At 31.0% G+C, this 15,889-nt stretch overlaps 1 protein-coding gene across 2 annotated transcripts in view; it reads left to right on the top strand.

Moving 5' to 3' along the window:
• The first annotated feature begins 231 nt into the window (after positions 1 to 231).
• LOC118194537 (calcyclin-binding protein) overlaps positions 232 to 15,889 on the top strand; it is a 40,392-nt gene continuing 24,734 nt past the window's right edge. The window contains exons 1-2 of one of the 2 annotated variants that reach the window (XM_035365677.2): positions 232 to 388; positions 730 to 916. In XM_035365677.2, the coding sequence (XP_035221568.1) occupies positions 371 to 388; positions 730 to 916 (205 nt within the window). In that variant the 5' untranslated portion in view covers positions 232 to 370. Of the gene's footprint in view, positions 389 to 464; positions 602 to 729; positions 917 to 15,889 lie in introns of those variants that run through there. The other variant, XM_035365675.2, reaches the window with a different exon arrangement.

The raw sequence follows: 15,889 nt of genomic DNA, 5'->3' as shown, positions 1-15,889 counted from the left end.
AATGTGTAGGATCTTAGTGATGGATTTGAGATGTTTGGCTCCAAACATATTAAATGGTTTTACTTCAGTTTGAACTTGTTTCGATTATTTTGCTCTCCAAAAATCTATACTCCTCCCTGCTGCCTCCCCCCAAAAAATTTTCTATAAATGAGGCTGAATCACAGCACATTCTATAATAGAAGAAGAAGTAGCTTGAAGTGGTTTTACAATGGAACCTTCGAGAAAGAGCTAGAATAATGGCAATAACATTAACCGTGTAAGGTGCGCAGAGTCATTGTACGTATTTGCTTACTGCAAGCACGTTTTTGTATACGCATTGTCCTCGTTGTTTATCATTATAATATATTAAACTATTGTTTTAGAATTAATCATGTCTGCTGCAGAGAATGTAAGTTCATTTTTTAATTTAATTTATATGTTAATACATTTCTGGAAACTGAAAATGTGAAACAACAGGATGTGAGCTTTTCATATATTCTTAGAATTCCGTGTAAAACATTCGAAGATAGTTCTCCCAAAGTTGTTGATAAATGAATGATATGATATATAGATACAGTTTGGTTAAGATCATTGTATGGATAAGACCATGGCGCAAGTTGCTGTATATAATTTCTTATTTTTCTATTAATACCTTCTTATAGAATATGATAACAGTTTATGCTGTCGATGTTTTAACGTTATCTTTTTCTTAAGGAATTTATATGTTTATTAATATTTATTCATTTTTAGTTCCGACGAGATGCAGAGGAACTTTTCCGATTGTCTCAGTTAACTCAGATCGAAAATGTGCAACGTATACTCCACAATGAAGCCGAGAAATTAAAGCAGTTGGCAGATTTGGAGGAAAAATCAAGTCAAGGAGCAGAGTCGAGATCTGCGCGACCTGTTACTTATACATGTAAAATAATTAATTATGGTGAGTTAATTTATTTTTATGAAAATTCATTATATTGTCAGCGATTTAAAATTTTTTTTGAATACTTCTTGAAGTACTTTGCAAAAAGTGCTAGTTGATGCTAGCTGCATGTGGCTGTGCATTGTCCTGTTAAAAATGTAAATGTCATTTTGATATCAGTGGAACATTGCCATACTATCATTTTACTCATATAAATGGATAATAATCTGCATTTTAATAATTGATTTCCGTAACATCTGAAACATGGCATCCATAGGTGTGTTCCATAGGTTTGTGACGTTCAATAGTAAAAGATAGCCCAACTGCATAGTCGTGTTCAGATTCTCATTTAGTGGGTATTTTTCCCATATTAAGATTTAGATGAATACTGACTAGAACATTGTCATTTGTTTTCTGTGGCAGCTCTGATTCCTAAGACCCATATAACACGGCGTTTGTTTCACACGAACAACTATTTCAGACAATTCGGCTGCTCTTTGGAATATGGTAACTGGTAGTTTGGCGACATTTTGGAGGCGATAAAGGTTACTACCTAGGACTTTGGTAATAATGTGAGAAGTACTCAGTTCCGATTACACATTATTTTGTGTGAGGGAAATGAGAGATCATGAGATATATCATGTGACATTAATGAACGAATTACAGTTCTTTAGTCGAAAAAGGGGGAAATTTGGAAAACTGTAGTACTGTATTATTTTGTATTAAGCTTCATTGTGTGAAATAGTGGAAGTGTGCGTGCCTCGTAATGAAGATTCTGAAGATTAGGTAAGTTAGTATTTTTAATCATTTGAGGATATTATTTTCATGCATAGTTCTAAATGTAAGGAGTAAATAAATTAATATATTATTGGAAAATTGTTATTAGCAATGATTTAGTTTCAAGTAATTAGGATTGTAATCTAGTTTTTATTAATTTAATGTATGTGCTTATTTATATTTTAAGTAGTGTTTTTTAATTTAATTATATTTTAATTTAATGATCGTGATTTTGTGAGTTATATGTTTGTAGTATTTTGGAATATGTTTGAGTAGTATACGTTGAGTATTTCATGCATTTTCGTGAAATTTTTCTAATTTATAAGAAAGAAGCAGTGTACATGGATATAGTGAAGAGTGTGCGCAATGTCATTTTTGTGCAATTCTGGGATGTTTTTTTAAGTAAAAATAAGTCGACGTGTACATGGTTTAATGATATTTTAATTAAATGATAGTTATTTTGTGAATTTTATGTTTGTAGCAATTCGATATACGTTTCAGTTGAAGTAAACGTGTATAGAAATAAGTTAAATATTTGACACTAAGTATTTGTAACCATTTTTAATTTTTGCGGTATAAATTCGTTGGTGACGTTCATAATATAATAGATAATTTAGAGGTAAAAGCTTTTGGATATTTTATTTATTTCATACGTGGAAATGTTCATCCTTTGAAAGGGTACCCTCATTTCGGATACCCGGCTCTTGGCTGAATTTGGCAAGTTTTTGGCCGCCATCTTGGATTTCAGAAATGCGCCAAAAAGCGCATTTCGAAATCCAAGATGGCGGCCAAATATTGTTTTCCCTATCCGAGGGAAGTGGACAGGGAAAACAATTCTGAACTGCCAAAAGGAAAAATTGAACTTACCCTTGTTCATGTTGACATGATGACGCCTGACATTCCCTATTTCTTCAATGTTGTACAACATAGTTAATGTTATATTACTAAGCATGATATGATAACTTACTAATTGTAATTCAGTCTAAAGTAATAGAACAAGAAATTTTAATTAACGTGTACTTTAACGAGTGAAATGTTTTGCATGAAACGCTATAGGGCGAAGAAGTACTTACGCTCAAACTGTAAACAATCGATTTAAAAGAAAGCTTCCAACCTAAAAATTTGACTTGCATGTAATTTCGGCATTATATTATTTGGCATTTAAATTAATAATGAATTTATATTTAAATTAATTATGTTATGCAGGTAAGTGTATGATAGTTAAACATGATATATATGGATGAGAAATGAAAAATTAGAACATTTATTAAGGTATTTGTAATATATGCTAAGTTCTTTTTAAGAAACTTATTTTTCAGTATATAGCACTCATTTTTTTTTTTTTATTAATTAATCAATTTGAACATATATTTTCTATTTTTCCCTGTGTTAGAATTTCAACTTTTTTTTAATTAATCAATTTAAACATACATTTCTTAACTTATTTTTCAATATGCAAGAATTTCAACTCTTTTTAATTAATCAATTTAAACATACATTTCTTAACTTATTTTTCAATATGCAAGAATTTCAACTCTTTTTAATTAATCAATTTAAACATATATTTCTTAACTTTTGTTTCAATATGTAAGAATTTCACCTTTTTTAATTAATAAATTTAAACAAATATTTCTTAACTTATGTTTCAATATGCTAGAATTTCATATTTTTTAATTTATCAATGTAAACATATATTGCAAAATGAAGGTACTTACCCCTAGATGACATTGCTTGTACAATCTTTGTCTTCTTAAATTATGTTATTTATATTTATATAAAAATTTCACTTTTTCACAAGAAAATTTTTATCCAGGTTCTCACAGTTTCACCTTTTCACAAGAATATTTTTATCCAGATTCTCACAGTTTCATCTTTTCACAAGAAAATTTTTATCTAGTTTCTCACAGTTTTGCAAGAAAATATGTATCCAGGTTCTCACAGTCAACAAGTTCACAAGAAACTGTGTATATGATAACCAGGGCTAGAAAGGGGGCATATGTCCGTGGGCACATCATCCAAGGAAGGCCAAAATGATGTTACGAATTTTTAGAGTTGAATGTTTTCCATTTTTGGCCAGTAGTCGGGAGGGGCACAAAATCTTCAGTTTTCCCTGGGCGCTGAAAACAGTAACTATGACTCTGCTGATAACTTATAAAATTTCATTTTTTCACAAGAAAAACTGTTATAGATTCATTCCTTGTTAAAATCCAATACTTCGTTTCACTGAACTCCACTCTTATAGATCGAGGCCTGTTCATCAGATCTGAAAAAGAACAATTTTTACAAGCATTTTGCATTTTGAAATTAGAAATGATTCCATTTCCACATCACCTCAAGACTTACACGTACTTAAAAAAAGAAAAATCTTTTCTTCTGCTTTTTAACTATTCATTTGTTAGAAAATGTTAGAAATTTCAGAAACTTGGCAATTATACAAAAGTCAAAATTATCAGAAATAAAAAAGTTTAATAAAGATGAAAAGTAATTATAAGTTTAATTAAACAATATTAGTTCATTATAGGAAGATAGAGAAGTGAAAAGTTCAAACTAGAAAGTACTGTTACAAAAAAAAAAAAAAGGAAAATAAAAATAATAGTAATGATATGTATCTATGAAAACAAAGTATTAAAACAAATTTCAAGTGAAAAATAATATTAAAAAATGTAATGGATGAAAATAGATTAAAAGTAAACTTAGCTTTGGCAAAGTCCAAACCACGTTTTCACGTAAGTACCGAGGTACTGATTTTTTTCAGTACCTGACAGACAGACAGACAGCTGCACGGGCTTAACCGCGGCAAAATATGATCGCGAAAAATCTTCTTTTTTAAATTTATTTAAAATATTTTCGGAAAAAAAAAATATTTTACTTTACAAATAAATGTTTTTCGGTACATATGTTTTTTTAAAACATTTTTAAACAGAGATGCAGAAGAATAATAGGTATTGTTATTTTTGTGTGCAGATATGCGTGCGTGATGAACTAAAAAATGATTTTGAAGGTTTCGTGGCATATTTATCCTCTCAAAAATATGCAACTTGCTCAACTTTTCGATTTTATTAAATTAAATAAGGCCTATCGATTTTTTTTTTTTTTTTTAAGCACTGACAATGAAAGCTGTTATGTTCTATTTTTGCGTTTTTATCCCAAAGCGCGTTAGCCCAGAAGGGCTATTAATTTCGTTTTCGCATTTTGCGTTGAACTGTTTCTACCGAATATTATCGCTGTGTGTTATATTTAAAGATATTTAATAATAAAGAATCAGCATAAATATATGTATGTTTAACGTACATAACATTTATGCAGATACTGTGATAAAACAACGGTACCTACAGCTATGAAATTTTGAATATGTACGTCACCACCCGAATATGGGCATCTGAAAGCTCAAATTTGTAATTTGTTTTATTAACTATTTAACATTTTGTAAAGCATTTATGTGTTTTTGATTAAGAAACTCGACGATTTCTAAGCGAGCAATGGCAACACTGTTCGGCGCAAGACTGTCTATCGGAAATTCTAAAGATGTGCTCTTCTTTTAAATGTTTTGTCATATTGCTGCTTAAGAGAGAAGACAATTCGGATGTACAAAATTTAAAGACTGCATGTCTGTTGAGTATCTTCTGGATGCATACGTGAATAAAGCGGGTGCAGCTCGCGCAAAACCGTTTAACGCTGGTAGTTAGGTCCAACTTTCGAATCCCGGAAAACAGACTGGGTCCATGGGTGTTTGGGTGATTTTACGTATGTGTACCGTGTATGCAGTATCTTCTGGATGCATAGGTGACTAAAGCGGATGAATCCCGCGAAAAACCGTTGAACGCTGGTTATTCGGTCCAACTTACGAATACCGGCTAGAGGGTTGGCTGCATGGGTGTTTTCGTGATTTTACGCATGTGTATTGTGTGCGGAGTATCTTCTGGATGAATACGTGAATAAAGCAGGCGTAACCCGGTCAAAACCGTTAAACGCTGGTAGTTCGGTCCAACTTTTGAATCCCGGCCAACAGGCTGACTCTATATGTGTTTCAGTGATTTTCCGCATGTGTATTGGGAATGCAGTATCTTCTGGATGCACAAGTGAATAAAGCGGGCGCAGACCGCGCAAATCCGTTGAACACAGGTAGTTCGGTCCAAAGTTCGAATCCCGGCGAGCGGGCTGCCTGCTTAGGTGTTTTCGTGATTTTACTCATGTGTGACGTGTATGCAGTATCTTCTGGATGCGCACGGGAATAAAGCAGGGGGAACCCGCGCAAAACCGCTGAACCCTGGTAGTTCGGTCCAACTATGGCATAACGGTGATATTTAACATAGGAACTCTTATACACGTCAACAATTAAAAGCGGGCTTCAGCCCGCTCAGCTGGCGGGCTTGCCCGCTAGTTATTAATAATTTCCGTATTTGTTAACAATGACAAATACAGAAATTTAAGTTCCAAAAATGAAAACATCATTGCGATTTTTGTTATTCCAGTCATTCTGTATTTTAACTGAGTATTTAAAATGTCGAGAGCAGCATAAAAAACTGTTACTTTAAAAGACATTTCGGAATTTTCAAGCCTGTTATCCTCACATAACTCATCAATATTTTCTTCTATTTTTCAAATTTAGTTTCTATGTCCCATTTATTTTATACACAAAAATTTGTATATAAAATTTGTATATAAATTTGTGTATTTGTATTTTTGTGAATATACAAGAATTGTATATTCAAAACTCTGCTTCTTTCATAATGTCTTCAAACTTCTTTCTCATATCTTGCATATTAATAGAACGGCTTTTTACATGTTGGTGAGCTCCATTCAAGTCGATTGATTTTCGATTGTCGTGTCGATTGATTGATTGATAGATAGATCCTGCAGATAGAGCGCAGGACGTGTTTAATTAATTTTGTTTTTAATTTTTGGCATTTTGCCAGAAATGTTTAATAATTTGTAGTTAAGCTCATCGACACAATGTATATTTCAAGATGAGAACGCACACTCTGTCACATGGATTTTAAAAGTAGTACACATAAATACTTGTTTTATACTTTCCTAAACAAGTATAACGTTTAGTTAAAATAAAGTTGTATGAAACAAGTTTTGCGTACTTTGCAGAGAAATGCGCAAAACTTCATTTAATGAAAATAGGTTTGTGGTGGATCAAAAAGCAAAAATCAGTTAGGAAATGCGGATATATTTTAGGAGCATTAATATTTATGATTATTGTTATCTGCTTTATTTGCATCTTGAAAAACTATTAATGTCTCGGAAATTAATGACCTCAGATTTCCAGTTTTTACGCTGCTTATAAATTAAGCAGTATCAATTTTTTTATCTATCTATCATTAATTTATTAAAGACAAAAATATAAAAAAAATAAATATAATGTATGGGAACATATATTAACGGAAGCTATTTATGTCTTAGAAAAGTTATGCAGTGTTTCTGAAATGAAAGATAGTAATGTACAAAGGGATTATATGAGTGAAAATCGCTTCATTTATTATTAAAACGTATTAAATAAATTTTTTAATTTGCGAAAATTATTGAAATATTGTAATAACGGGGGAGAATTCTTTTCTGAAATATTCCATTCGTTTGTGTGGTGAAAATAGCAATGTAATTCGCGTTCTTTCAAATGTTGAAATGCAACTTAAAACTATTAGGTCCAACGCTGCCACTGATATGCTTAATATTTTCAGTAATTAATTTATCGAAATTTACGAAGTAGTATATACTTTTAGTTGTGTGATACCATTTTTATTATCATTATTATATTATTATTGACGGTTTCACGTACTGAATGTTGTAGAAAGTAAATTAAAAGCAAAAGTAAAGTAAATTGTAAAATTTGATTTCAAATAACAATTAGAAAGGCGTTCTTGCCCTCCCGCTTATTAGTGTAAATAACAGAGAAAAAATCTATCTGCCTTTAACTTTGCCATTTGGTAATGTCAATCGTACTTCTAAATCCAAACTTTTTCTGTCCCTAACCATGCCTCTTCGTGCGACTGCACAGGTTGCAAGTACTGTCGTTTATTACATTGTGAGAACTATACATTTAAACCTGCAATTTCTTCCTTATTTAATGATAGTAAGAGATTCAAGATATGAAAAAAATTAAACGCTACGGAACGACTTGCAAAGTTCATTCCAAATTAAGTATCAGAATCCTGCCTAGTTACTTCTCTGATTTATAATTTTCGAGTTGTGATTGCAAAAAGAGGAACATTTCCTTAAAGGGTGGGTCGCCTTTTTATTTGCGTACGCTCCGATCAAGTAGGAGACACCGAATTTACATACATTAATTTATTATTTACATTAATAATTTATCATTTATTTAATTATCCGTTTTAATTCTAAAAATAAAAATGAAAAGCAAAAGGGAATTTAAATTTTTTTTATTGAAACTCCAATTACGAACAATATATGTAAAAAATGAAAAGCAAAAGGGAAAAACATAAAAATAATAATTAATCTTCTTATTATATTTAATTATCCGTATATATGTAAGAAATGAAAAGCAAAAGGGGAAAAAACATATAAAAATAATAATTAATTACATTATTATTTATTTATAATTATCGGTTTTAATTCCCATTTAACATTATTATCGGTTTTAATTCGCATTTAACATTATTATTTATTTATAATTATCGGTTTTAATTCATATTTACCATTATTATTTATTTATAATTATCGGTTTTAATTCGCATTTATGCATTATTATTTATTTATAATTATCGGTTTTAATTCGCATTTAACATTATTATTTATTTATAATTATCGGTTTTAATTCGTATTTACCATTATTATTTATTTATAATTATCGGTTTTAATTCGCGTTTATGCATTATTATTTATTTATAATTATCGGTTTTAATTCGCATTTAACACTATTATTTATTTACCTACGCTCCGATCAAGTAGGAGACAAACTTCTCAACTTCTAACCACGCAGCAGATGCGAAGAAAAATGGTCACGTGACCTTCAATATGAGCACACAGAAGTTTTCCCTAAATCCCTCCCGATACTCCGGATTCTACAGTAACCTAAACGTCAGCAGAAAGTTGTCGGGGTGGGTAGCCGGGTTTGGCGGAAATCGCCACCACCGGCCGGCGTAGCGAGGTCGCCAAGAGCCGGTTATCCGAAAACTGCCGGGTATATACTTTTTTGCGATCAGGCGAAAATTTGGCAACCAACTGCTACAGCAACCCTCTATTTTTTTTTTTGCCGCCATTTTGTCTTCACCAAGTAAAGACATGTTTCTTTTCTTTTTACTTACTCAACACTTTTTCCAACAATCTACTAGCCGAATTACACTTATGCTAGAAATTTTATGTAACAAAACTGCTTAATCATGACAAATATTAACTGCAAAATTGGGAAAAGTGCACAATCGCAAACTCCTTGCGCGTTTTTCAGAATAGCACATGCATGTAAACCATTTACACTTCGACTTATTTTTACTTAAAAAAACATCCCAGAATTGCACAAAAATGTCATTGCATACACTCTTACCTTTATGCATCTACACTGTTTTCTCATAAATTACAAAAATTTGCACGAAAATGCAGGAAAATTTTGTGCATCTTTAAACTCGGTAAAAAGCACATATGTGAAATTACCTGATCGCGAAAAAGTATATACCCTTTCTAAGGATGAACATTTCCACGTATAAAATAAATAAAATATCCAAAAGCTTTTACCTCTAAATTATCTATTATATTATGAATGTCACCAACGAATTTATACCGCAAAAATTAAAAATGGTTACAAATACTTAGTGTCAAATATTTAAATTATTTCTATACACGTTTACTTCAACTGAAACGTATATCAAATTGCTACAAACATAAAATTCACAAAATAACTATCATTTAATTAAAATATCACTAAACCATGTAAACGTCGACTTATTTTTACTTAAAAAAACATCCCAGAATTGCACAAAAATGGCATTGCGCACACTCTTCACTATATACATGTACACTGCTTTTTTCTCATAAATTAGAAAAATTTCACAAAAATGCATGAAAATACTCAACGTATACTACTCAAGTGTATTCCAAAACACTACAAACATATAACTCACAAAATCACGATCATTAAATTAAAATATAATTAAATTAAAAAACACTACTTAAAATATAAATAAGCACATACATTAAATTAATAAAAATTCGATTACAATCCTAATTACTTTAAACTAAATCATTGCTAATAACAATTTTCCAATAACCTAATCTTCTTCAGAATCTTTATTACGTGGCACGCACACTTCCCTACAGAAAGAGTTCCAATCGGCTGCAGTACTACTGCTAATTTCTAAATCCGAAATCCAGTAGTCAACTGGCAGTCTATTCACCAAGTAATAAGAAATTAATAAAATTTCGTCCATACTCAAACAACTTTCAGCAAACCACGTACCCTTCCTTACACTCCGTTTCACAAAATGTCCATTTTCACCAGATTTCTTGCACTGCCATTCAAACTTATCTGTAATATCTTTCCTTTCACACAATCTCAACTTATTATTATTATCAGATAAATGCATTAAAAATTTATAATTCACTTTACATAGCGCCATGCAATCCGAAAATTAATCAACACTATTTCACACAACGCGCAATGAAGCTTAATACAAAATAATATAGTGTTACAGATATTTTTCCAAATTTACCCCCTTTGCCGATTAAAGAACTGTAATTCGTCCATTAATGGCACATGACATATCTCACGATCTCTCATTTCCCTCACACAAAATAATGCGTAATCAGAAATGGGTACTTCTCACATTATTACCAAAGTCCTAGGTAGTAACCTTTATCGCCTCCAAAATATCGCCAAACTACCTGTTACCATATTCCAAAGATCGGCCATTTAATTTTGCATTTTTTAAATGATTTTATTATGTATGATTATTTAAATAATTTTTATTCTAGGCGTGATGTAATCAGCTCTCTGATTAGTTACTGAAAATTTGTGCATTACCACGCCATTTTAAAATTTAATTCATATCTTCGAATTCCTTCAAAGATGAATGTTGTTATTGGCAAGTACCAAGAATTATTGGTATCGGTAATATTAAAATACAAAAGTGATTTTATTATGTATGATTATTTAAATAATTTTAATTCTAGGCGTGATGTAATCAGCTTTCTGATTGGTTACTGAAAATTTGTGCATGACCACGCCATTGTAAAATTTAATTCATATCTTCGAATTCCTTCAAAAATGTCTCTTTCAAAGATGAATGTTGTTATTGGCAAGTACCAAGAATTATTGGTATCGGAATCAAAAATTGTCTTTTGAGACCTTATTTTGGTCGACCTGGCTTTCCTAATCAAAGATTTATTTATAAATTCTTACAAGGGTCAGAGGATGTTTATTTTAAATTTTTGAAGGAAACCTCGCTAATTGCTTCTTCAATGAAGTGCGAAAATGTAGACCACAGATGAAGATCGTTAGAAGAGCCGATTTTGAGGATGGGTGTATATGGTATTGTGGTCATGTTAGAAGAAATAACCACTATAACGGTAAGAAAAGTATTCGATATTCCTCCTATTTTACCGACAATAAACTAATTGCTGTCATTTTAGCTCTAGTGTACGAAGTGTTCTTATTTACTTATTTTAAAGTATTTAAGGTAAATTTTAATGTACAGTCAAAAGTCGTTAATTCGGACACCCATAATCCGGAATGATCTATAATCCAGAACTCAAAGCTACAAACTTTCTGCGTAAGACCTTTAGGGCTGTGAATATGTGTGTGCACATGCGTGTTTAATGTATAACGGACGGTATAAGCTAAGCTAAAATTATCTAATTCAGTTAATGTTGCAGATTGCGTTGTTCCTTAATCTTCGAATTGGATCCGGCTTATTATATTTTGTAGACTGTTAAAGCAATTTTATAAAAGTAAGCTTGAACTTTTGATTATGTGAAATAGAATTTCCGATATATATTTACTAATATGTAAAGGACCTACAAAGCGAAAGTATGTTTCAAAGTTCATTAAACAAAAAGTGGAATTGCTGCAAAAAAATGGATAAAGGCATATCCTTCGTTTCTCTAACCATTCCGAAATCGGTTTATCAATTTTACGTTGATCTGGGGAGGGGGATCGCCGCGGCACGCAATGAATTGGAAGTTGATCTGTCAGCACTATCCTCATCTTCAGGGCAGATGTTTTTATTTTATTTGGCTTATAATTCCTTACTAAATGTAGTATTTCATCTCGATGTACTTCGTCTTTGATATGATTTAAATCAAATTCCTCGTCATTATAATTCGCTTCCGATAGTGAAAAAAGTGACACAGAGGTTATTGAAAACGAAAAAATTTCGATTGACAAATTAGTCGGTATTCTCGACACAGCAATTATAGGACTTGAACAGCGGAACTTTGTAACTGAAGAAGAAATTATGTCTGTTTATAGAATTAAAGAGAAAGTATTATCACATAAAAGGAAGCAACTTAAACAACTTACATTGAAAGAAATGTTTAATAAAGTAAACAAATAAATATTAAGCTTTTTTTTTTTTTTTTTTTTTTTTTTTTTTTTTTTTTTTTTTGTAAATTTTGATACCCTTTAGATCATAATTGTTCTTTATTTCATAAATTACGGTTTCGTATTTTTAATTTTATAATTTCTGCATGCCATCTTACCAGATTTAAACTGATGATCTATAATCTGGAAAGATAGATAATCCAGAACTGCCGAAGTCCCGACGAGTCCGGGTTAACGACTTTTGACTGTATTTTAAAGTTGGTATGATTGATGGTTTTTAATTCGATATTCAATTTTGTAATATTTTAATCCAGTTAAGTGTTGGCACAATGTTCTTATAGTGGTATTTTTTTCAATTTCTGTGCTATATGAAAGTGATAATTTAACCTTTCTTTAGTATTTTATACTCGCAGTAAATGTATTTCTTTGCATTTGCCTGCCATCTTAAAAAACAACGTTTTCAACAAAAAATTAATCTATTATTTTTAAGGATATTTATTTTTTTTAAGTTTCGAATACTTTACTGTGTGAAAAATAATGTAAAAACGGCGTTTTTCAAGACGGCTGACGATTGTAAAAAACCGCGCCAAAGTAATTCGCCAAAAATCTGTGCAACCGTTTACCAAAGTAGCACTTCAAATTAAGAACCATCATACCAACGTTTAAAAGAATTAAAATATTACTTAAATTAAATACTTTAACAGGGTTCGTAGCGGTCCTTACGAGTGCTTATAAGTCCTTATATTTGAAAATAAAATATAAAGTCCCTTATAGGTGCTTACTTTTTCTTTAAAGCCCTTATTTCTTTGTTTTTATTGCTTATTTTTTGCTTTTAGTGCTTTTTTTTTTTAATGAACGCGCATTTTTTCCCCATACCAAAGCCGAAACTAAATAAGCAACTTCTCTTCCTTATAGAAAAAATGCAACATCAGATGGTAAATCATACTTCCAGAAATTGCTTTTTCTCCCTTTCTCTGCATTAACATAAACCGTGCAAGAGTACAGACAGGTGCACGTCGTTCTATTGGTCAAAGAATTGCGAAAACGGTAGGAAATTCCAGAAGTTTTCTTTTCCTCCCACCCAAATACTACACACATTTAAATTTCTATCAAGATTTTAATAATTTACATTATCGTTCCGCGTGGTCAGTTCATATTTGTGTTTATTATGATCGTTATGCTTATATTATGAGTATATGCATGAATAGTTGCAGTAACTGCTGAAGTATAGATAAACTTCCAAAAATGTGTGTGCTTTTATACCGACAGATTAGCTTTCTAAGGAATAATATTTGGAATGGCTTAAATCGGAATAAAAGAATGGAAATAAAAGAAAAATCGAATAGTCAAATTTTTTTTTTTTTTTTTTTTTTTTTTTTTTTTGTCAATACATTATACAGCACGGAGGTTGGGAGGTTCTTCCCTTTCTCCGCAAAATCTCTACTATTGAAGCAACGGACTTTTTTTTTGTCACTGTCCAATTTGGATTGAATAGGAATAAAAGTTTTTGCGGTCTACCCAACCCAAGTGAAGATTGATTCTATTCCGGAAATTTAACGCAGTCTGTTGAAAATTAGAATCAGAAACACCCCAGATTAGTAAATCTCTTTCTTTTCCTTTATTTAGTTCTTTATTATCCGAATACCGGCAGCTATTGATTCCGATTGTGAAATATCACATGTGGAAGAATTATGCCGCACGTATTGCACAATAACGTTTTCGGTATTTTGCAGAGATAATTCATTTTGATGTTCAGTCCGAGATTTGTTTATGAACACTTAAAAGAGTTTTACTGTGCTTTCTAAGCAGAATATTTCTCAGTTCCGTTGGCCTATTTTTATATGATGCACATATCGAAATGTCAAAATCATTTATTTAGCCGAGAAATCTAAAGAACGGCTACAATCTCCCCCACTCCTCTTTTTCCAGTTACTATCCAGAATATTCAGCAATTTCCGAGTATGCGGGTTAGTTGAGCTTTTACTGTTAAAGGATGACTGCATGAAGCAATTTCAAGTCTTCTGATTTCAGAAATGTGCCTCTTTTTTACTTAAATTACTTTGCTTGGAATATATGTTAAGTGAAAACAGTTATGCAATGAAAATTTAGAAAATGTTCAGAATTTGGATTTAAATTAAATTATTTAAATATTAATATGAGTGGAAAAATAAATTGTATGTATTATTAGGTGCCAAACGAATACAATTAATATAGCTTATTATTATTTATTTTTTATATTTTGAACTGAAATTTCATCATTAAATCTTGTAATATTGTTTAGTTCTGCATAGTTTTTTTTTCTTCATTGTAAACTAATTCTGTAAATTGAACTGTCATTTAAAATTTTAAAAAAAAAAAAAAAGCTAATTGTTTTCCATGGTTGAGGTAATGCTCATTCTCCTAATAAATATTGCATTGCTCATATTTTAAATTACAAGTCTAATTTTTCTTTTAAGGTTATGTAGCTGTGTATAATCTAATTAGACAGGTGCTTTTTTTCCCCTTAAAATGTGCTTGAAAAGTGCTTATAGGTGCTTATCTTTTTAACTAAAATGTGGCTACGAACCCTGTTTAAAATAAGTAAATAAGAACGTTTTGTACACTAGAGCTAAAATGACAGCAGTTAGTTTATTGTCAGTAAAAAAGGAGGAATGTCGAATCCTTTTCTTACCGTTACAGCGGTTATTTTTTCCGACATAACCACAATACCATATACGGCCGTCCTCAGAATCGGCTTTTCTAACGATCTTCATCTGTGATCTATATTTTAGCATTTCGTTGAAGAAGCAATTAGTGAGGTTTCCTCCAAAAATTTAAAATAAATTTCCTCTGACCCTTGTAAGAATTTATAAATAAATCTTTGATTAGGAAAGCCAGGCTGGCCAAAAGGGTCTCAAAGGTCAATTTTTTGATTCTGATACCAATAATTCTTAGTACTTGCCAATAACAAAATTCATCTTTGAAAGAGACATTTTTGAAGGAATTTGAAGATATGAATTAAATTTTAAAATGGCACTGTAATGCACAAATTTTCAGTAACCAATCAGAGAGAGCTGATAACATCACACCTAGAATTAAAATTATTTAAATAATCGTACGTAATAAAATCATTTTAAATTTACGTAATATTTTGATCCAATTAAATTTTGGCGCAATGTTTTTATAGCGGTATTTTTATTCTATTTCTGTGCTATATGAAAGTAATAATTTAACCTTTCTTTAGTATTTTATACTCATAGTAAATGTATTTCTTTAAATTTGCCTGCCATCTTAAAAAAAAAAAAGTTTTTGACAAAAAATTAATCCATTGTTTTTAAGGATATTTATTTTTTTTTTAAGTTTCAAATACCTTACTATGTGAGAAATAACGTAAAAACGGCGTTTTTCAAGATGGCTGACGATTGTAAAATCCGTGCAGCTGTCTACCAAAGTAGCACCGAAAACAGAATGTTTTAAAAACTAGAAGATGTATAGTAAGCAACATGATTATTATGAGTCACAACTATAAGTTACCTTCATAAATTTTAGACTTGTAGCATATGATGTGTTTTAAGATTAATCACTTGCGCTAAAAAGACGTGCCATGCATGTCGAAATGCTTTTGTCTCAAACCACGAGCGACGTTAACACCACGTTGATAGGCATTTATCGCAAAAATGAAACTAACGTAGTGCACACGCTGCCTAACAACGAGATTGTTTATTTCTCGAGTTACACCTCTC

The sequence above is a fragment of the Stegodyphus dumicola genome, chromosome 12, assembly GCF_044657685.1.
Source record: "Stegodyphus dumicola isolate Sdum_Otavi_A_Nest chromosome 12, ASM4465768v1".
Classification (NCBI taxonomy): Eukaryota; Metazoa; Arthropoda; class Arachnida; order Araneae; family Eresidae; genus Stegodyphus; species Stegodyphus dumicola.
The sequence above is the reverse complement of the archived record's forward strand: the minus strand, read 5'-3'. Positions and strand labels throughout refer to the sequence as shown.